Here is a 24,778-nt window from a genome sequence, read left to right as displayed (position 1 = left end):
AAAATTTAAATAAAGGCAATTTCGTAAGATCTTTTCATTGTTATGGCAAATGTATCACAGTAAAGTTTTCACTTTCATTTTGAATGACACGTTTTCACTTATAGCAGACTTCGCCTTGTGCGCAGTACTGGGCTGATATTCAGCATAAATTCTTAAGGCTTACAGGAAATTATACTTTCAATTTCATTTTAAATAACATTCAAGATTATGCTTCATTCACAATTTTTTTTACTATAACAATAAGCTTGACTCTTTTCTTAGCCATCTTTTTTTCTGTCAGAAGGGGGAATTGCTCGCTGCAATCTATATAAACTATTCCATTAAGACTATTGTAAAGTAGAAAATGACGAATCAGAGACTCGGCACATCAAGAGAGGTGTAAGACAGGGTTGTGTGTTATCACCTGATCTCTTCAATTTATATAGTGAAATGATAATGAGAGATCTCAGAGATATGGAAGGAATTAAGGTTGGAGGAGTCAATATTAATAATATCAGATATGCTGATGATACAGCACTTGTTGCAGACTCTCATGATAAACTTCAAGCTTTAGTCAGTACTTTACACGAGTCAAGCAGAGAAAGAGGTCTGTCAATAAATATTAAGAAAACAGAGGTAGACAAATGCGGTTTGTGGGTCACATAGTGAGAAGACAAGAACTAGAACATCTCTCTCTCACTGGTAAAATCAATGGAAGTCGGCCAAGAGGAAGACCTAGACAAAAATATATGGATGGATTGGTGAGAATGACTGGAGGAAGAATGTCTGCAGCTCAGTTGCTGCAGAGAGCCGGAAATAGAGAGGAGTGGCGAGCCATGGTTGCCGACGTCCTTGGGGATATGGCACCTGGATGATGATGATGATAGTAATCATATACATTCTTGCTCTGAAATAGCCTTATAAAAAAAACTTTCAGTAACATTACTCAGTTGTGTTTTCAACGGAATATGTTTCTATTATTCTATTCTAAAGCCAAATTGTTCCCCCCCTCACCTAACTTTATAATTCCATGTTCCATTTACCTCTTTTCATTTTCTATATATCTATCTTTCTCCTCTTATTATCCAGATACTTGAAATGAGTTTGTTTAATTTAACTATATTTTTTATTCTCCAATAGTTTACTTAATAACACACACACACACATATATATACACACTGGTCCACACACACACATACATATATATATATATATATATATATATATATATATATATATATATATATATATATATATATGTGTGTGTGTATGTGTGTGTATTTGTGTATTCACTTCCACATTCGCTTTTCTCATCGGGATTGTAGCCTTAAAAGTTTGGGATGAAGTTACGAGCCAATATCCTTTTCAATCGAACTGCAACCCACAGAGGTCAATTAATTACCCATTATTCAATGCCCTGATTTGCTCAACAGAGGTGCAATGGGGGTAAAAAAGAATATGACTAAAACATTTTGCCTCGCCGATGAATCGAACTCTCTGATCCTATATATATATATATATATATATATATATATATATATATATATATATATATATATATATATATATATATATATATATATATATATATATATATATATATATATATATATATATATATATATATATATATATATATATATATACATATATATATATATATAGATATACATGTATATATATGTATATATACATATATATATATATATATATATATATATATATATATATATATATATATATATATATACTGTGTATATATATAATGGGCACATGGAACCTCAAAATCCAAACATTTTCAATTCACCAAACTATATCTCTGTACCAGCAAACTTGATTTAGGTGACAGGTAACTACAAAACTTGATCAAATGATTGGTAGTCCCTACAGTTTGTAAATGTTTTGGACATGCTTCATTATATCTGTATCTTTAACCTTATGGGGTTGAACGAGTTCGTGGGGAAAGTGATGACTGACATTTGAAGTGTATATCGTGACTCAAATTCGTGCATGAAAGTTGGTACGAAAAGGCCACTAACTGTGTGACATTTTACCAAAGAAAGTATTTTCGAATCATGAAAAGTTTGGATGGACCAAAGTAAACCGACACCAAAACTAAGCTACTCGCGAGCTTGATTTGGAGAGGCGCCATGAAAGATGTAATGCGATCAAGGGTATTGAAATACAAATTAATATCAGTCCTGCATTGATTATAGGGAACCCTGTGACCGGGTAACGCAAATTGCGATCAACTTCCAGTTATCTTTCATCTATAAGTGTTTTATAATCTTTTGTAATATTAATAACAATATACATCCTAGTTCTTTTTGTTGTAAATAATTTTATTTATCTTTCGTTCTAAAGGACATTGTAAATCCTTCAATAAAGTATACCTGAAAAATAAACTGTAATATAAACTGTAATATATTCTCTAACATGAAAAAGAAATTCAGAACAAAATTACTTTAAGGATGTGAAGGAGAATTGAATTTTGAGATTCATCCATAAAATGAAATGGCAAAACTATAAAGTATATGGTTTTAGTGGCGTCAGATTACTAGTTCTTATAGAAATAATCGCCAAAAAAGCTTTATCTGGGTGGGTAATTTCATTAATCGTTTCATAAAAGTTCATCAGAAAATTTCGCCTGTTTTTCATCACAAACATGGAGGAAAACACTACTCCAATACCGAAAACATCGACACATAAAGAGATTTCGCAGACCAAAAACCTGTGCCATTCAGGCCAAGGACCCCTCGATCCCCAATTGGCCACTTATCCAAAGGCGGATATCTTCTAGATCTAAGTCCATTAAATCTAATCACTTATTATCGAGTGATATTTTTTAAAAATCGATCTATCAAATTTGTCGAAAACCTGCAAACGAATATAATAATGGTATAGGTAATAACCGAGTTAGTACCTTATATTCTTGGACCATACACGATTTCATCGTTCATTCACTGTTTCTTTTGTAAGAACTAAAGAGGTCGCAGCCTCCACCTTCTCCCTCTGGACCGTTCGTCTTTCTCCTCTTACCTTTCATAAATTGACTTTATGTTCGGTACGTGACTGACCACGTCAAGGACCTCACGGGCATAAGAGAAGTGATCGTCGTTGCCCGCTGGGAATTATAAAACACAATTGCATAAAAACAATTTTGTATCTCTCTCTATTGGCCATTAACACTAGCAAAGCATTCACTCGCTAACACACATGCATACACAGTGTTTATATATATATATATATATATATATATATATATATATATATATATATATATATATATATATATATATATGTGTGTATATTTGTATGTGTGTGTGTGTACATGTACTGTATGTGTGTTTTCCTGTGTACATGTACTGTATGTATATTTCATAGCTTTTCCTATATATATGTATATACACATATACATATACACACACATACATATATATATATATATATATATATATATATATATATATATATATATATATATATATATATATATATATATAAACACTGTGTATGCATGTGTATATTGAGTGAATGCTTTTTGCTAGTGTTAATGGTCAATAGAGAGAGATTCAAAATTGTTTTTGTTCAAAATTTAAATATTTATAAAGAGTTAGTTTTCATTTAAAAACATTAATGCCGTGAAAATTTTCTTTTCTTTTCAAAACCTCTTTTGTTTTCTAAATCTCTAAGAGCGAAATTAAGTGAAGTTTTGTAACCTGATCCTCTCATGCTCACAGTACTAAGCTAAATGGAGAGTTTACAATGAAGGTTTCATAAATTCATAAATTCGGCAAAGACTGAACACACCTCAGAGAAATTCTATGATTATTAACAGCAGAGAGGACCCACTTGTCTAATTCCATTGCAAATTTAAAAGGCAGAATTTCCCTGAAACGCAATTCACTTTCTTAACTGGCTGAATGAAAGTGGAAAAAGTTACTTGTAAAAGCAGTAAGTATTGGTAAAGGCCTGTTATAGACACGTCATATATTTGTGTACAGTAAAAATGACTGATACCCTCTCGTTATCGAAAAGTAGGTGTGTGCGCATGCGTGCCCGTATGTGTGCTGGTACGGGGGGGAGGAGCGAAGTAAAGCCAAAAACTTAATTTTCATAATAAAATCCATGAAAATTAAATGTAGCTAAGCTCTGAAAATGCTGACTGATGGCTTGCCGCTCAAGTTAAAGTCATTCCATTCAGTATCTTGTGGCAATATGAAACTTTGGATCTTCTCCAAGACGAGTGGTCTTTTTTCCTCAGCTCCTGGATAGGACCGTGGACGTATTCTTTATTCCTTTCAGAATTCTGAACCGCGAGCGTTAGAAATTCGAATATTCGATCACAAATCTTATCCGCTTTGATATATCTATCTCTCAGGAGTAAACTGATATACTTTTACCTATGTATATTCCCTTTGCAAATAGGTAAAGGGCAAGAATCATTCTAAATGCTGGTTACGATACTACCTTCATCTTTCGCATGGATTCACGCGTAACGATTAACACCTCTACATTCACTATTATCATTTCCAAGAAGTATAAAATGGGTTACGTTAAAAAAGTATTTTCGATCTTGGGGCCCATTTATTACTCCATAGCTTGCAAGTGTGTTCACAAAGTCTTTCCTGATTCTTTTTCGCAATGAATAAACGCTTATTTTCCATCTGCGATTACATTCACAAAACAAATGAAGATTTTAAGAATTCCTCTCACTAAATCAAGTGGGCTCGAGTTGCCCTCCTACTCGACACCTTTTTCTTCGACTACCTATGTCAAGTTTAAGCAAATACATTTTCCACAATTGTGACATTTAAAAAAAAATTTTCTCCCCTTTTCCTGTTGTCGTCAAATATTTCAAAAGAAAGTAGACTTCCACGATACAGATTAACCCCAAGATACTAATATCATTTCATTACAGAACTTCATTTCATCTTTATTACTGGCAAAGTACTTTACTGTTTTAGCAATCAATCCACTTATTTTCAGTCACAGAAAATAGCTAAATCAATCCCACTCTAAATAAGTTAAACGGTTTTTTTTTCTGAATCAAATTTTGACTTAACTAATGCGTCGAAAACATTGCTAATCTTATAAGCATACTTTTAATAAATAACTATTAACTCCACTCTCACATCCGTCTATATTTATTTTTGACCTTGCAAAAGATCCTAAGAGCAGGCTACAATATACTCTCTCTCTCTCTCTCTCTCTCTCTCTCTCTCTCTCTCTCTCTCTCTCTCTCTCTCTCTATATTATATATATATATATATATATATATATATATATATATATATATATATATATATATATATATATATATATATATATATATATATATATATATATATATAAAGATATATTATATATAGAAATCATCAACACACAATCACGTGTGGAACAGAAATAAATTTCTGACCCGTGGGGATCGAACCAGGTTCTCAGGTGGAAAGCAAGGCGTTATTGGCATACAAGTCAGTTGGAATGGTCAGCACTGGTACCAAGGAATTACCTTCCTTGCATGAAAGACTCAGCAATGACCCAATTAGACTGTATGGCCCAGGCAGCTGGCCTATATATATATATATATATATATATTTTCATGACCTCAGAAAGTCCTGGTTCCCTCTTTACATGACCCCAAAAGACCCTGGTTCCCATTTACAATCGGGTGGTGGACTAGTTGCCGGTAAGACGGGAGCTATTCACGGAAGTAGCGAACATGAGCAGCGCGCTGCACCAATTCTGAAAGACTTTAGAAGATTATGCTACAAGAAGTAAAACAAGATATTCTCATAAAGCAATGAACAGAAAGTGAGAAACATTCCTGAAAAACAATGGGTGCCAATACCAAGCTTGAGAGTAACTGATTACGCAATACAAATCTTACGTTAGATCTATAAATATCCAATAAGGAGTGCAACGCTACTTATAACCAGAACTATGGCCAACATTACGAATTTTTATGGCCGTATCCACTTACGGTTATTACAAAAGGAAAGGGCATGAAAAGGCACCACAACGCTGAGAAGCAAAAAGCACTGAGAAAAGTGTGTATGATTTCTAAATGTAGATGAGGTATGGAAACGCTAATGTTATCAGTTACAAAGTACAAGTTAATATAATTCCGTTTCCTTATATCAAAGTATCAGTGTCTTCAGAAAATGAAGACCAAAACATACAATGTAATGTTGTCGATTACAAAGTGCAGATTACTTACTGTACAGGTAATTGTATACTCTTACATTAAATTAAGAGGTTTTTATGGCAGTAATTTTGATCTTAAATCAACTGAATCAATGTCTTCACGAAATGAAGACCAGGCCATACTTTATTATGACTGACTGATTTATTATCTTCTTACGAGTTGTTTCACATCCACAAATTAATAGTAGAGAATGCTAGCATGTGTCTACCAATTTGCTTAACTTTTATAGGATTCTTTTAAAAAAATATGTTATTCTCTTCCTCCTGTTTCCTCATTTCTGTAGTTTAAAGGCAAATAGGCTATACTTTCCTCAGTGTGTGTGTTTATGTGGCTTAGCAGGATATCTGACACATGCGGGCCACGGTTTAGATAACTACAACTCTGGTGTGAGACCCCATCACTGCTACTCTGCAAAAGAATGCACTATCTGACTCATCACATTGCAGATGGGGCTTTTGAAAAGCACCAGTTGAAAGTATATCACAAATAGACAAAAAATAATGTTGCTCAGTGATTAAAATGTATAAAAATGAAGTTTACAATCGGAAGGAAATCCTTGAAGAGAAAAAAAAAAATAACGCAAAAACTGTTTTCAAACTAAGAATTTTTGCATTTGCACAGTTATGAAATGACAAACAGCTTTTATTCATTAAGTAAAACATTGAAATGAAAATGCCATGCATTTCAGAGTGTGTTCCGCCCATCTCTGCTTCTGTGACTACATCGGGTGCTCTTATTAACCAACTGAGTAATCTGGAAGGTAATTCAATTAGACCAGAAACTTATTTAGTTCGTCTTTATTGTGATGCCAACGGCTTGCGCATCTGATAGCCTTCAACCTCGGGCAATTCAAAGCAGAGTTGCAGGAGAGCCTTCTGACCTCTGAACTCTCTGGAGGATTGCCATTTAACTTCTCCGGATAGTCACTTTAATATAAATGTTTCGTTGAAATTAGTCAGAAGCATCACAGTTCAAGCTAATCGTTGATTATAGCTGCAGAGGCGGATATGCTGCACATTCATCTCCATGGGCATGAAAGCTCGTGTAATTTGCTTACATTCTCTCTCTCTCTTTTACGTATACACATGCACAGCGTACAGTATGTCTGTATGTATGTGTATCTATATATATATATATATATATATATATATATATATATATATATATATATATATATATATATATATATATATATATATATATATATATATATATATATATATATATATATATATATATATATATATATATATATATATATATATATATGTATATATATATATATATATGTGTATGTGTGTATGTCAGTGTGTGTGTGTGTGTGTCAGAAGAAGAGGTGAAGGTGAGAAAGGAAGCCACATGTTTTAACAAAGCAACCGACAGAAAAAGAGAAGCAATCTTGAAATAGTGCGAGTGCAATGACCAACACCGAAGAATAACTAATTGTAACGGTATAAATCTCTCTCATCTCCAGTACAAGAGCAAAGCTACTGGTGTAACCAGAGCTATGACCGACATTAAGATATTTTTATGGCCTTGTCCACTTTGGCTTATCAGAAGAGAACGTTGTATGACCAAATTACGGGACGATTTTCCAATAAAAATCAACATCTTAGAACCTCGCAAGCTAATACTATGTGCAAATGTAGTTTTACGCAACAGGATAAAATTTGTCATTTCTAAATATCTTCCTACAAGATGTTTTACTGTATGGCCTTTTCATATATATATATATATATATATATATATATATATATATATATATATATATATATATATATATATATATATATATATATATATATATATATATATATATATATATAGGAGGCATGCAAAAAAGTCACTCAAAAGTCAGTGATTGTTTCTTTATTTTTAGACAGAAATGAAATTGTTGATGAAAGTTTTGAAATTATTCCGTAATTCATTTTCGTATATTTTCTTTTTCAAAACTTCCTACAAGATGTTTTCACAAACAAACCCTTCTTTCTTGTTAATATTTAGATTCAAAAGTGTCTTTAAAATCACTGGCCAATATAAATATTAAGTGACTTTATTAGACAGAAATTTAATTGTTGATGCAAGTTTTGAATTAACCTGCTGGCAAAATCTTCAACAACACCATTAATATCTTACATAATAAAATTACAGAAACAGGCAAAAAATAAAGAAACAATATAATTCGCCCTTATTCATAATATATATATATATGACCCGCAGGCGGGTTTCCAACGCAAATCGTTTATTATGATTAACTAGACTAGATGAGCCGGCTTTCGTTATATAGATCTCTCTTGCTTTCAGTGATTGTTCCCTTTAACAAATTTTTGAACAGAAATGTTTCTACCAAATTGGAGCAACTGGCTGAAAGTGATTTATAATAAGAATAAAGGAAATAACATTGAGAGAATTTAGATCAACACCATTAAAAACAAGCTTATGAAACTCAGTTTCTTGTTAACTTTAGATTCAAAAACAGAGAAAGCACTGGTCAGATAAAGAGAAGACAGTTTAATCTCCTGAGCAGTCCTGATTAACCTGCAGGCAAAATCTGCTTAATAGATGTACATAGTAAAATGAGAAACATTATTAATCTGTGCCCTTATTCATCAACCTTCCAGATCAGTCTCACAAATTCTCGATGATTAACATCTTTGTACGAAAATTAGAGTGATATTAACCAAGATAAAATACTTTATAAATTTTCATGACAAAGCTGTTAAAACTGCAACCCTGAAAGGATAGTTTATAATAAGAATAAAGGAAATAACAGTCAGAGAATTTAGAAATTAACAAACAAGTCTCGATGAAATCCACAGATGATAGTAGAGAGTGAGAGTGTTAGAGAATTATAATGCAGAGAGAGAGAGCCGATCAATAGATGTACAGTAAAATAATAACATCATTAATTGTGGCATCAACCCAGTTCAGAAATGTTTATGTAATCTAAACACGTATTTAAATTTCCGCAGAGTGATTATTCGCCTCAAGATAAAACCATGTTTTCAACAGCGTAAAACTGCCAACTGCAAATGGATAGTTTCATAAAATGAACATCAAAAATTTACATACTGTTCGATGAATCCACAGATGTATAGTAATTAGTGATAGTGTTCAATTATTGCAAGATGGCCGATCCTCCTCAGTAAACTCTGATAATTTTTACTGAGTTAGATACCAAGTTCAGAAATGTTTATTAAATCTAAACACCTATTTTATTTACGAAGATGATATTCAACAAACCATGTTTTGAACATGCGTCCAAAAATATAATTGGCAATATGTAATATAAAATGAATGAAAAACTTTAATAGTGTTATATGAATCAACGTACTATTAGGAAACTAATAAATTTGTGTATATATTTCCATTTTTTCTAGATTCATTTCTTAAACATAATCAAGTTCTCTATAGTAATTTCTCATTTACCGATTAAATAAATATATATGACATATATATATATATATATATATATATATATATATATATATATATATATATATATATGTTTATATATGTATATGTTTATACGTACTGTGTTTATCCATGTATGAATGTACTGTATGTGTGTATCTGGTAGAATGGTTTTTCAAGAGACAAGAATAAAGCGAAAACTAATTTGTTCGCGGAATACGAAAATCAGGTTCGTTTACCAATTGGAGAAGCTCTTCAAGATTGGGTGATTTGTAGAGCTATGGACTAAATTGACAAGGCCGGAGTTCGAGTCTCTCTCTCTGATGAAGAGTTAGAGGAATTTATTTCTGGTGATAGAAATTCATTTCTCTCTATAATGTGGTCCGGATTCAATAACCTAGATGTTGTGTAACCAGTTGGTTAATAGACATAAAATAAGTCTAATCTCTCTCTCTCTCTCTCTCTCTCTAGGAGAGCTGTTCTCTCTCTCTCAGTGGTCTGGTAAAATTAAGCTTATATTTCTGTTTACAATTAGAGCAAAACTCAAGATTTGGAATTTGTTGAATACTATATTAAATTGATAACCAAGATCATTCTTTTAAAAAAGTTCAGGACGTCAATAATAGGATGTTGTGAAGCACTTGTTTAATAAGACATGAATCAGATTTATACTCTCAGTCTTTTTTGCTGATTTACAATTCATGAAATTTGTTTAATATGTTAAATTCAAAATCAACAACTCTGTTGGTAGTGAAAGTTCGAATCTTAGACCGGACCAGTGAAGAACAAGAAGACTTTGTTTCTAAAGCTAAGGGAAAACAAAAAATTTCGGAGAAATATGGAACCAAAGAAAAACAATGAGACTTGGTTTGCTAGGTAAAACTGGTTCTTAGCCAGATAAAAAAGAACTGAGTTAACAGACACTGAAAGCTGTTAAAACAATCAGTGGTCTGAATTAGTATAAGTATATATTAGTTAGATATGCACAGTTTCCCCTGCACTAAAATTCTTAAAAGAATGTCCTCTAGCGTTCTTTCTGTTTGAAAAGTAATGACAAGGTGACAAACATGATCATGCATTGTTTAGCAAAATTTAGATAAAATATAATTATTATTCTTTTAAAAAGTTCAACACTAAATAAGTATTTACTATTGAATCGTTCCATAACTACACAAATCAGATTTTTGCTGATGTTATTTTCAACTGTTTTCCTGATTAAGTGTTCTAGGAAACCATTTAATTATTAACCAAAATCAACAACATAGGAACTGTACGTTTAAGAATAATATATATATGGGGAACATATAGATATATATACTATATATGGGGAAAATACAGAAAAACTATATATATATATATAATAAAAACAATGAAACTTGCATACAACAAACAAGCAAGAAAAATGTCAACTGAGTCTTTGAACTTTTCATTTTAATCAAATTCTCTCTCTCTCTCTCTCTCTCTCTCTCTCTCTCTCTCTCTCTCTCTCTCTCTCTCACACACACACACACACACACGCGAAAAGTGTTTCTACATCCGTAATAACAGTGGAGCTCGTCCTGTTGCAATTTCTACTAAAAACTTGTGTGTATTCTAACGACTGTAGATAACACCGCTGTAAAAACTCAGTGCGAAAATATCAAGAACTGATGCCTGCAATCAACCGCAATTTACCTTATCTATTCCGGAAAGCCTGATGATATGCTGCCGTTAGTTTTTTGTAGGAAACCGAACGATCTTCCCTTTGATAGGTTCTTCCACCAATCCACAAACGAATTCCATTCGCCTCCACTTCCTACGATTATCTTCCATTCAGTTGCAAAGATCTATTTCCATGCAAATGGACCAGCCTTCATACTGAATGCCATCAGAATTAACTGAACAAACTTTTCCCAAAGCTTGAAGGCAATTTATTTTTCTTTTTCATGACGCTCTGTCTTTTTATATATTTTTTTCTTTAGATCACCTCAATGCCTCATTAGTAATTACTCAGAGTAAGAATTTTTTTTCTTCATTAATCTATTGTTGCAAATCTAACAGAAGTAACGATGGTTCACAACAAACCCATTACAAACTTTACGAGAAATGATCATGTGTCACTTTTCTGAAGTACATTATCATTTACTTCTGTTGCTGTATTTACCTCAAGGTCAGACTTATTAAGCTATGATATTATTTGCTCTCCATTAAATATAAAGGCCGTGTCCTTAGTTTTTGTTGAAAGAGCGATTATAAAGGAATACATTGATTAAATTACAGTAAATACGATCAATAATTAGGAAACGATTTATCAAGGATAATAAGTAATAGTTTATCTAACAGGAACATTTTTAAATTTGATTCTGTCTAGACTTGTCATAAATATAAAATAGTCTTGATACAAGATACGGTCTTTTAATTGTACATAATTTTTGAAGTATATTAACAATTAGTGGTCAATGGTCTGTTGTCAACATCGTTATGATTTACAAAGGAAAATTTCTTTTTTTACATATAGTTTGGGGCTCAATTTCTTGGCTTAGCAAGGATAGGGCGAAGAGGAACATTGGTTTTGTGAATATTTGGGAAGGCCATACAGAATGCCGTAAAGATTTCCCAGACAGCAAAAAGATCTTGGTAACCTTTGATAATCTATGATCCATCTCATTTTTAGTGTTTTCACAACCTATTGATTTTGTCTTCTACTTTAAAAATTGCTTGACCAGTAATTTGGCTTCCTATTTTTGAAATTTAAAGTGCTATCATTAAGAATCACATCATTTTGTTAATGACAACCGGACTTGTCAGCGACTTACAGTTCCCGGTTTATCAGGCCTAGTAATAATCAAATCGTCTGTTTGGCTAAGATGAAGAGAGGGTTACAAGGTCACTCTTTCAGGGGAGAGAGAGACAAATGGGTTTTGAGTCTGGAAAAAGCACCATGAGACAACGACATCAACTCATTTTTCAAAGTCTTTTAGATCGTGAAAAACATTAAGATTTTTTAGTCTATGGAACAAGAATTGCAGGGTAAATAGAATTGGCAAAAGTTTGGCTTAGGTAATACAACATAAGACAAAAGTCCAATTTTGCAAAAGAGTATGAACAAAGAAAAAACTTCCTCACGTTTTGACAATACATATTTAGAAAAGTTAAATACTGATCTTGTGTCAAAACTGAATGCAAAAACAGATAAATTATGATGATTTCAAAGTTATTGGCCAGGCACAGAACCAACAGAAACTGCAGATACTTGAGTCTTTAAACATTAAACTACGGGTTCCCTCATTAAACACGCAAACTACCTCAATTCCATTGTTTTTGCCATAGGTCATTACTATTTGTACCTCTGATCTTTTTGTTTTGTTTTTCTGAAATATACTTTTTCTTTTACTGTTAGTGTGGTTCTATCGTTTGCATTGTAAGGTGAGCGTCTTCTTTTTTTTTTTTTTATAAGTATATTACTGTCTTTGTTTGTTTCTCTGTTATTGGAAAACTATAGAAAAAATAAAAAAGAATTTTCTTAAAATTAGACAATTTTTATTCTTTTTTTTTATTTTGAGGGTTTTGTGATTTTGCTATTTTTAATGTGCTCTTGTGTAACCATATGTGTCCGTATGTAACGTGATTTTAAGCTCAGTGTGTATGTATTTAAGTGTGCTCTTGTGTATGTGATTTTGAACAGCCTTTATAGATTTTTAGTGACTAATGTTTTAAAATAATTCAGTTTTAGCTGTTCAGTACTTTTATTAATTTATTTAATTTTCCATATGAATTCACTGATGATGTGATTATGAATCACGAAACGTATGTATGAAACAATAAAGGAAGTGTGAATCTCCATAGTATATAAATAAATATATATGACTACAATTTGTATATATATATATATATATATATATATATATATATATATATATATATATATATATATATATATATATATAATCTAAAGTATGCTAATTAAACTCATTTAGTATTTTTGGAAGGATAAGACATTTCCCCGTTTACCATGCCATCACCGTTACTACAAGGAAATACTGAATATGTTACACATGAATGACTAACTTCTCTCGTAATGCCCATCAACATACATAAAAAAAATCGGTATGGCAAACTAAATCCCAAACCGAATTTTTTATGCACATGTAAATTACATATTCTTTTCCTATTTTTTTTTCTTGATAAACACTTATTCAGGGCATTTCAAAATAAAAACAGAAGAGACTTCAAAAGATATAAAGCGATGTAGATCACAATAACGAGAAAAGCCTTTTCAATCTAATCTCAGATAGAGCGCCCAGAAGAAATAATTAAAAATAAACTCTGCTTCTCAATGATAATAAGATCCTAACGTTTCGATGAATTTCTCTTATTGTCCCCAAAAAGAGATAAGCTCTGAAAATAATGAAACGAATATTCAGAAAGATTGCGAATTATCGTCGAACAATAGAAGACGCTTCAAGCAATGTGGATGGATATACATTTTATCTGTTTACTTTTAGTATTTTACACAACATTATATCATTCAAAGCGACATGCATTTAAAATAAAAACATGCAAAAATGGATTAAAAATAAGCTAAAGTTTTCAGATAGGACTGTCAAAAGCTTTGATGGATTCCTAAAATTGTCTGGGAAAACAATCTCTGGGGAACAGTTTTCATTACAGTTGTTTATAAACTTCGAAATATGGACAAAAAGTTTAGAATACAAAGTAGATATACAGATTATTATCTTTGTTTCGATTGGCGTCTAACTCTTGTAATATTGGATAAAATATTAAAATAAAGATAGAAGGAATGAAAAATATGCAGGGCAGTTTTTACAACATGGAAGCGTTATAAGAAAAACATATGCAAATGGTAAAAGTACTTGAAAGTGTTTGGGGGGATGGATATCGTTACAGAATCCGTAAATTTCCTCCAGCAGGCAAACTGTGTGTAACGCAGGAAAGATAGGATAGGATTTATTTACGTGGTGACTTGGAGCAGCGTCTTGTGAAAATAACTGAGGAGAAATGAGTTAATCGGTTAACCTGTAACTCATTCATTAGGAAAAAGGAGAATGACGTATTTTTTTTTTTTTATCACGATGTTAATATTTTCCATGAACCGTAATATTTAGTCTTGCTTCAGCAACCTCGTTTACGAGTTGCTTCAGCATCACACACACACACACATACATATATATAAATATATTATATATTTATTTATATATATATATGTCGCTAGCTCCTATAGACCAATTAGTATATAGTTATGGAGCACTGAAGTGTCATATTATCCTTGATGGAATGTGTTTTGTAAACTATAGTTCTCGCGGTGAGCGGAAAGAATTAGGGTCTTGCAAATCTAGATGGCTCACGTAGTCGAGCGTTGACCCTGAAGACCCGTATCATGTCTCGGAATCTCCACTTTACGGGGGAGTGGTGGGAGAATGTTCTCAAATTGTAAGAGTGTGTGCGTAAGTTCGCTCGAAAGGGGGTCATGAAAGTGTAATATATGGATTGCCAGTAAAGATGAATTATTCTGGCAGTAACTTGAATTGGTGAACGTTCTGCCTGGTGAAGGCGCTAGACTTTTGCCAGTAAAGGTGAGAAGTGATCTTTTCATTTTAAAATGCCCGATTGGACATTGAGTTAATTGTGCACTCTGTTGGTTTCATTGTCATTTTATTATTGAATATTTTTCCATTTTATTGTCTTGCATATTTACCATGTATAACCTTTGGGATGTGTTGGGTGATTTTAGTAACACGGGAATTCTTCCATTTATACAATTATGCCCTTATGTCTTTATGCCTTTGTGCTTTATTTTATTAGTGGTCACATGTTGAGGGAATTTCTGACACATAACTGTGACTTCGGCCATGATAGACTTTGGCATTATTTTTGGGAGTGTTTAAATGATTGGTGTCAAAATGTATTTACCAGTCCGAGAGTTTGATTTTTCCATTTACCTATTTGCCAAAAGTTAAGGACAGTCTTTGGTCTTGTCTTCTTTAATTTTGTTTTTATTTTGTCATGTTAAGTTTGGGAATAAAACTGTATTTTTGGTAGAACATGAGTTTCGTCTAGCCTTGGTTTGCTTTGAGCTACGACATGAGAGAGAGAGAGAGAGAGAGAGAGAGAGAGAGGGTTAGGAGATGAGAACTGACATTCCTAGGAGGACTTCGATGAGAAAGGATGGTGTTGACTTTAAAGGTAGGTTGTTTCTTGTGCTTTGAGATTTAGGATTTTGGTTATGGAAGAAGCCGGGGAGAAGGACTGCATATATATATATATATATATATATATATATATATATATATATATATATATATATATATATATATATATATATATATATATATATATATATATATATATATATATATATGCTTAAAAAGTCACAGTAGATGCACGTGACTTCAGTGTATAAGCGAATCCCACAGGAAAAAGACAGGCTGAAGTTCAGTACCAAGCGCTTTCACGTTTATTGACGCATCGTCTTGGCACGAATGAGACAAATATAAAGAAGGTTACAAAGTAAACAAAAACAACAAGAATACCAGATGGTCAGTTGTCAAAGTTAATCCAGGATAATCCGGGATCGAGCTGTCACAAACTGAACCTAAGACCAAGTAAAAAGAAATACTAAAGTTTAGGCTTACAAAATCCAAAAACATGTATAACCTTGAATACCAGATGGTTAATTGCCAGAGGTTAAAAAGAAAAGGTTAATTCCGTTTGCCTTATGGTTAAGTATATATTTGGATTAGTTTGTGACCGCGTGATCCCGGATTTGCCGTGGATTAAAATGCACCGGAATGAATAATGTAAAATTTATGAACGAGAGAGTTATTTTATATATATATATATATATATATATATATATATATATATATATATATATATATATATATATATATATATATGTGTGTGTATGTATATGTATACACATACATGCACATCTAGGACACAAGCATTTAGGAGTGATTTCACTTGTACTTTATGGGGTTCAAAGCCTTCCAAACAGTATCCTTTTTTTATGTAAAATACTTTTTATTGGTACTGGTGGGACAGAAGGAAATAATTTAATTAGTTTTAAACTCCAGTGAGTGGTATTGCATCCCAACTCACAAGACTCTCAGATGCAGAATAGTATGGCCCCCAGGACCCTTAGGAAGGCCACCAACAATGTGACAAATTTTCTTACCGGGAGGGCCCCTGTAACAGCTCCAGCACCTATACTGAAAAGACCCCCTCAACCTTACGCAGTAGTTTATAGTTTCCCAGAAACCAATGGGAGATATTTAAAAATTTTGCTGGAATACGGAACACGAGACCACCTTTGCAGAAGCTTATAGAACAGACTCAAATAATTCAATAAGAGACCAATTCCTGGAAGCTGCAGATTTTAAAACCGGAGTCGATCACCTACCAGCACACTTCTATCGACATTCAGCAAGTTGCTATATTCTGCATGCCTTAGGAAACGATGCCTCCATCAAGAGAGACAAAGCCCCAGGAAACTGTATCCCCTTTGGAGAAACAAACCCTCAAGGAACAATGAACCCCTTTGGTGAAACATGCCCTTTGGGAAGAGTTTCCCCATCAGGAGGAGGATCCCCTTCAGGAGCAGCACTCCTCTTAGTCAAGCCACCCTGAGCCAACCCCTCACCAGCAAGTTCCATCACCTCTCAGCTACCCAGTTAGCATGCTGGACCAGTGATCAGAGCAGCAGCAAGGATGGCAAGAGCATAAAGTTCCCAGTGTGAGTCAGAAGTTTATTTCTTTGAAACACGTGCTCATGAGCTCATTTTTACCATCATATCTCACGAGTGAAGGGGTACTTCGAATGAAATGGTAGCGACTGACTCGCTGATGCGTTGGGAAGTTGGGTAAAATTCACTGGTATGTTAAACTTCATAAGCCTGCCTGGGAAAAACTTCAGGTATGGGGAACTTAAATTCCAACTTCTTTTATGACCTTGGTAGGTCCGTCACATGGGAGAGTGAGTGAGCAATTATATTAATTCCTGGTAAATTTATTAATTGCTGAGTGAGTAATAATTTCATTCTGGTGTGATTCAGAATATATATATATATATATATATATATATATATATATATATATATATATATATATATATATATATATATATATATATATATATATGTATATATATATATGTATATATATATATATATATATATATATATATATATATATATATATATATATATAATATATATATATATATATATATATATATATATATATATATATATATATATATATATATATATATATATATATATATATATATATATATATATATATATATATTGAAACTGAATAATAATGACAAAATACCAGTTAGGATAGGCTATTAGATGCTTTTTATATAGGATTGCACTAGACTATAAGCTATGAGCGTTAGCACTGGGGTACCCTATTGTGTAGCTTTCTGTTAAGTTGAGGTGCCACTGTATATACACACACACACACATTTACTGTATATATATATCCTTATGCCTGAAGGTAAGGGAAAAGGGAACCTACCAAAAGGATGTACCAAACCTGCCTATATGACCTCCAAGAGTGAAAGTAATAAGAAGGAACAGGGTTGAATGCCTTACTTTAGAGGCATTCTGGAGATAAACTCCTAAGATAATTAAATTACATGTATTTACAACGCAAAATCAGAAGATAATGAGAAACAAAGCAGGACACTGGGGTCCTACTCCAGCACATAAAATGAATAATAAGACATTAACTGGGTGCCGGGAATTTCGCTTCAATAGCATGGTTCATAAGGTTGCAATGAGAATTCCCTCAGTGCAACCAACAAGCATACAGCCGTGGCAGAGGTTTTCACAGCAGCAAGCACTCCTTTCTGCAATAGAGAAAGGCAAGGCATACAGTCATTGGGTGAAATAACGGTAACAGCGACGATAAATGGCTAGCGCTGAGGACAACAGAATTCCTTTTTCATAAAACACTACTGAAAATACTTACAACACGAGTTCATTATGACAGGTTAGGTCTATGTAAGTACTGCACTTTGAAACAAACTCTGAAGAGATGACTCCTGCAGTCGTACCAATGGAGGGGAAGGGGGAAGGGCTGGTGGGGTTGGCACTGGCTTTAAGATAATAGGACTGGGCATTCAGCCACAGAGGGAAGTTCGCTCTGAGGGAGCGGGCAGTCAAGAGATGTGACTTGTTTGGCGTCATTCTTGGTCTCTCCCTGAATCCCTGCAATGCAGGGCTATTTATTACCTCCAAGGATTACCATTTTTTTTTTTTTTATTCCAGATGCATTCTGGGTATATCCAACTCTCGCCTTGAGCGAGGCTGGCCGGTTAAATGCTATTAGATCCGCCCACTTGCCGGTTCAATGCGGTTAGATGCACCCAACTTTCTCTTTTTGGCGAAGGCTGGCCAGTTAAGCATTGCCTGAGGCCATTCCGGCTTTTCCGAGTTGGGGCCAGTATCTGGATTAAGAGGCTTAAGGCAGTCACGGAGATCAAAAGAGGATTAAAGAACCAACGGAAATCAGAATGAGATGAAAGAGGCAATTCCACGACTGACCATCGGTGCGTCGCGGCAAACAAACTTAATTAACAATATGACTTCAACGTGATTCTTGAAAGGCGAATTGCCTTGAGAGAGTTAACTCTCTTAGCAATATATATATATATATATATCTACTTAGAGATAACACATTCTTCCTATTGACAGCAATAAACGATCTAAAACTATACTTGGCTATGACAATATCGAATGAATATCAGTTATTCAGAATCTGCATCATCCTTCATGCAACAGTATATGCAATATCTTGGAAGGTTCTTTTCTTTTTCCTTACCGACAACTTTCCTTCAGACTCCTTTGAAAATCCCTTCAAGCAATGATGTACTGAAAGGATATTTTGAAAGCTGGAAGATCAAAGGAATGCATTATGTTGCACCACTTTACTTGCCTTGATTGACTGCCTAAAGGCAACGTCCCGACATCAGTGTCAAGGAAGAACGTTAGGAAGACGATACTGGTGCAGATTAAGCAGTCGTTATGACTGCATGGAACCTCTGGGCCCTCGCCCAAAGGCAATAAATATGGGAAGGTGTGAAAAAGAGGTTTCGTGTGGACCTCTGGAACCTGTTCCACCAGTAAAGACGAGTACAATGTTGCTAAAATTAATTAAGTTCCATTGTTTTTGTTTCTTTGTTTTCTGGTGTAAAGGCCGTGATGTGCAATAGCAGAAAAAAATTCTTCAGTAAAATTAATTATGATTCAAATGTTAATTTAAATGCACTGAAAGTATTGTTTGACAAACGGCACCCTCTTCTGGAAATTTCATGTTTTAGTAACCCCTCACATTTTTGTGGCGGAGGGCGATGGAGAAGCTCAGCGTTGGTAAAAATAAAATAAAAAAAATTGGCAACTCTATATCACTATCTGGAGTATTACGTCAAAAGCGCTATTTCCTTTATACTGACTAGTCTACGTTCATTCTGGTCACTTTTCTTATATGTAGGCTCTTGCTTGGAAACGAAAACAGATATACACAGGTCTCGTCTCGGAAGGAACACTGAATCAAGAAATATTCCGCATTTTATTCATTTATTTCTCCTTTATCTTTTTTTTAAAACATGGCCCTTGAAAGCAGGTGTGCATAGGCTATATGTATGTATGTATGATATATATATATATATATATATATATATATATATATATATATATATATATATATATATACATATACACATCATACATACATATACTGTATATATACATATATATATATATATATATATATATATATATATATATATATATAATATATTTTTTCCACAATGGATGCACTGAGTACATTCCATTGGCAGCCAGGTAACAAGTTCTTACCGTACGATATGCTTGGGAAGGCTGAAACCACTTGGCTATAAAGACACATGCACCTACATTTGTACACACACACTTATATATATATATATATATATATATATATATATATATATATATAATATATATATATATATATATATATATATATATATATATATATATATATATATATATATATATATAATATATAACAGCATCGAGTTAGGGAGAAGGAGAATTCCTTGTATTTCCTTTCAATGTACTTTATTGTGCTGACGTTTCAAGACCATGTGTCCCATTTTCAAAGCTATAAATTAAAAGACAACAGAATTAAAAATAGACTCAGATTTTAAAACGAGAAAAAATTTTTTACATAAAAGTATAAAAAGAAACATAACAGAAAGGAACAATGAATACCAAATAGTGCTGAAGGCAAAAGCTGAGTGACATTCAGGGTCCGTTTTGGTTCCAACGGAAACTCACGAGAGGTATAGAGGTGTTGACGTGGATTGAGTATTTAATTGGGGAACTAGTTGTTTAATAAAAAGAGATTCTAGTATTGACAGTTGGTGGTCATTCGGAGTTTTGCCTATTATTTTGAAATCCTTGTAATTGATATTATATTTGCATTTTTTCCCCGTGGTCTCTTATGCATGAAAATTCGGGGTTTGATAATTTAGCACCCGTTCGGTAACTTAAGCCACGATGAGAGTCTAATCTCACTTTCAACAACCTATGAGTGGAGCCCACGTACTTCCCAGGTCACATCTGGGGCAATTAAACAGGTATATGACTCCTGAGGTCATCAAAGGGTGCAGACTTTCTTTTATATTTAAACATAGACTTGATCGTCATTGGATTATTTGGTACTAGTTTCAATTCGACAGCCGGTAAATATTTGTTTATTATCTGTCGTAAATCTTGGTAAAAATGTTTATCGTAGATAAGCAGGACACTTGCATAGAAAGGTAGTTTAGGTACTGTTGGTATTTTGAATTTTGGTTGAAAAATATTATTTAAAAATTTGCGCAAATGTTTGTAAAATAGCTCAGATGGGAAACAGTTATTAATAAAATATTGGTGGAGATATAGAATTTCCTCGTGAAAACCATTCCAATCAGATGTTAAACTGAAGGCCCTGTGGAAGAGGGTAGATAAAGAGTTTAACTTAAAATTAAAGAAACAATGGCTGTAAAAATTAGAACCCAGACCGGTAAAAGTTTTTTCCTAAAAAATCGTGGTATTAAAATGATCATCGTGTCTTGAAACCATTATATCTAAGAAAGGCAATTTATTTTCACTTTCATATTCGACTGTAAACTTTATGTTTGGATGCATTTGGTTGGCATACTCAAGAAATTCATCTGCTCTATCTTTGTTCCTGAGCAGTAGAAAGGTGTCATCAACATATCTGCTGTAAAAAAGCGGAAGGCAAGCCAAAGGGCAATCGTCCAGCAGGCGCTCCTCCAGGGAGCACATAAAAATATTTGCAAAGGTAGGACCTAATGGAGATCCCATGGCCATTCCGTCAGTTTGAACATACGATTTCCCATTAAAAATGAAGGCTGTGTCCAGCACGGCCAATTGCAACAGTTTTTTAAAATCCGTGATATTAAAATTATTAAAAATGGTATCTGGGTTAGGAAAAATTCGGTCTAAAATAGTATCAATTGTTTCTTCCACAGGGACATTAGTAAAAGTGACTCCACATCTAAACTAGCCATAAAGATCTGAGTCTTGTGATAAAATCCTTTCTTTAAAATTATCAGAGTTTTTAATACTATAATTATTGGTAGTTAAGGGTGCTAGAAGTGGGACTAGAAATTTAGCCAGTTTGTAATTAGGAGTGTCATATGAGGTAAGTATAGGTCTCATTGGGATACCTTCTTTATGAATTTTGGGTAATCCATACATTATTCCATAGGAAGCACCTGTGCTATAAGGATTCATAGGTATCAGCACTTTATAATATTTCGGTCTTTTAAACTTTTTAAAAATCGATTTATTCGATCCTCGACTTTAAAAATAGTAGAATACTGAGGTTCTCCTATTTTTGAAACTTTGTTTCGTCTCCCAAAATACTTTCCATTTTCTGTACATACTCCTGTTTGTTTAAGATTACCGTACCTTTTCCCTTGTCCGGTCTAGTTATTACCAGTTCATCATGTTTACTCAGTTCCTTAAAGGGTATTCAAATCATTTTTGGAAAAGAATGGTGTCCATCTAGTAGTTAAGTTATTGTAGGTTTTCTGAGCTAACCCTTGTATTTGAGTACGCAGGCTCGCCACGTCGGTGTCGAGGCGGAGATTAAGTAACCTGGAAAACAAAGACTCAAAGAACCATAAAATTGATTATATGAAGGTCTGAAAGGAAGACCAAAATCCAGACCTAGTGAGAGCAAGAATTCTCTCTTTTCGATAACTTGTAATTGCTCAGATTGAACACAGTATTGTTGTTTTTTTTGAAAGTTAGGAATAAAAATCCCCAGTTTTCTCAATTTCCTCTCAGTGAGTTCGCCGGACAATTGATACATAGTCAGCTATACTTTTATTGAACATGAATTTAAAAACGATACGGTCAACAATCGATAACTTATCAATAACATTCATAAAAAGGCCATTAGCGAGTCCTGTAAGTTTAACAACATTCTTACTCTTATAATTAATCTCCATGTCTAACAGTTTCTTAGTTGCTTCATCATAAAATGGGGTTTGGTATAAAGAAGATTTATACAATTTGAACTTTACAAAATTCGGAATAATATTGTTGAGACGGCAGTATTTAAAAATTCAAGGTCCAACTCGGCCTTCCGCAGTCGTCTCGTGGTTTTTTCCAAAGTCCTGCAGGTGGTAAGGAGTTCATTAATATCGGCCACGGATCAATGCATGGAAACCATCATTGAAGTCTCACTCGGAACAGAAAGAAGTGCGAAGATGAAATCGAAGGGCAGCCATGACGAACAGTCCAACAGTCCTAACCAGATACCATTTTTAATAATTTTAATATCACGGATTTTAAAAAACTGTTGCAATTGGCCGTGCTGGACACAGCCTTCATTTTTAATGGGAAATCGTATGTTCAAACTGACGGAATGGCCATGGGATCTCCATTAGGTCCTACCTTTGCAAATATTTTTATGTGCTCCCTGGAGGAGCGCCTGCTGGACGATTGCCCTTTGGCTTGCCTTCCGCTTTTTTACAGCAGATATGTTGATGACACCTTTCTACTGCTCAGGAACAAAGATAGAGCAGATGAATTTCTTGAATATGCCAACCAAATGCATCCAAACATAAAGTTTACAGTCGAATATGAAAGTGAAAATAAATTGCCTTTCTTAGATATAATGGTTTCAAGACACGATGATCATTTTAATACCACGATTTTTAGGAAAAAAACTTTTACCGGTCTGGGTTCTAATTTTTATAGCCATTGTTTCTTTAATTTTAAGTTAAACTCTTTATCTACCCTCTTCCACAGGGCCTTTAGTTTAACATCTGATTGGAATGGTTTTCACGAGGAAATTCTATATCTCCACCAATATTTTATTAATAACTGTTTCCCATCTGTGCTATTTTAAAAACATTTGAGCAAATTTTTAAATAATATTTTTCAACCAAAATTCAGAATACCAACAGTACCTAAACTACCTTTCTATGCAAGTGTCCCGCTTATCTACGATAAACATTTTTACCAAGATTTACGACAGATAATAAACAAATATTTACCGGCTGTCGAATTGAAACTAGTACCAAATAATCCAATGACGATCAAGTCTATGTTTAAATATAAAGAAAGTCTGCACCCTTTGATGACCTCGGGAGTCATATACCTGTTTAATTGCCCCAGATGTGACCTGGGGAAGTACGTGGGCTCCACTCGTAGGTTGTTGAAGGTGAGATTAGACTCTCATCGTGGCGTAAGTTACCGAACAGGTGCTAAATTATCAAACCCCGAATTTTCATGCATAAGAGACCACGGGAAAAAATGCAAATATAATATCAATTACAAGGATTTCAAAATAATAGGCAAAACTCCGAATGACCACCAACTGTCAATACTAGAATCTCTTTTTATTAAACAACTAGTTCCCCAATTAAATACTCAATCCACGTCAACACCTCTATACCTCTCGTGAGTTTCCGTTGGAACCAAAACGGACCCTGAATGTCACTCAGCTTTTGCCTTCAGCACTATTTGGTATTCATTGTTCCTTTCTGTTATGTTTCTTTTTATACTTTTATGTAAAAAATTTTTTTTCTCTCGTTTTAAAATCTGAGTCTATTTTTAATTCTGTTGTCTTTTTAATTTATAGCTTTGAAAATGGGAC

At 33.4% G+C, this 24,778-nt stretch overlaps 1 protein-coding gene and 1 long non-coding RNA gene across 2 annotated transcripts in view; both read left to right on the top strand.

The window, feature by feature from the left end:
- Positions 1-24,778, top strand: part of LOC136831289 (uncharacterized) — a 240,168-nt gene that overhangs the window by 30,120 nt on the left and 185,270 nt on the right. The window lies entirely within an intron of this gene.
- The window catches only part of LOC136831642 (uncharacterized), a 67,945-nt gene continuing 60,318 nt past the window's right edge, over positions 17,152-24,778 (top strand). The window contains exon 1 of the mRNA XM_067092272.1: positions 17,152-17,336. Coding sequence (XP_066948373.1) covers positions 17,152-17,336 — 185 coding nt within the window. The remainder of the gene's footprint in view (positions 17,337-24,778) is intronic.

Source organism: Macrobrachium rosenbergii, chromosome 48, assembly GCF_040412425.1.
Source record: "Macrobrachium rosenbergii isolate ZJJX-2024 chromosome 48, ASM4041242v1, whole genome shotgun sequence".
In the NCBI taxonomy this organism is placed as follows: Eukaryota; Metazoa; Arthropoda; class Malacostraca; order Decapoda; family Palaemonidae; genus Macrobrachium; species Macrobrachium rosenbergii.
The sequence above is the reverse complement of the archived record's forward strand: the minus strand, read 5'-3'. Positions and strand labels throughout refer to the sequence as shown.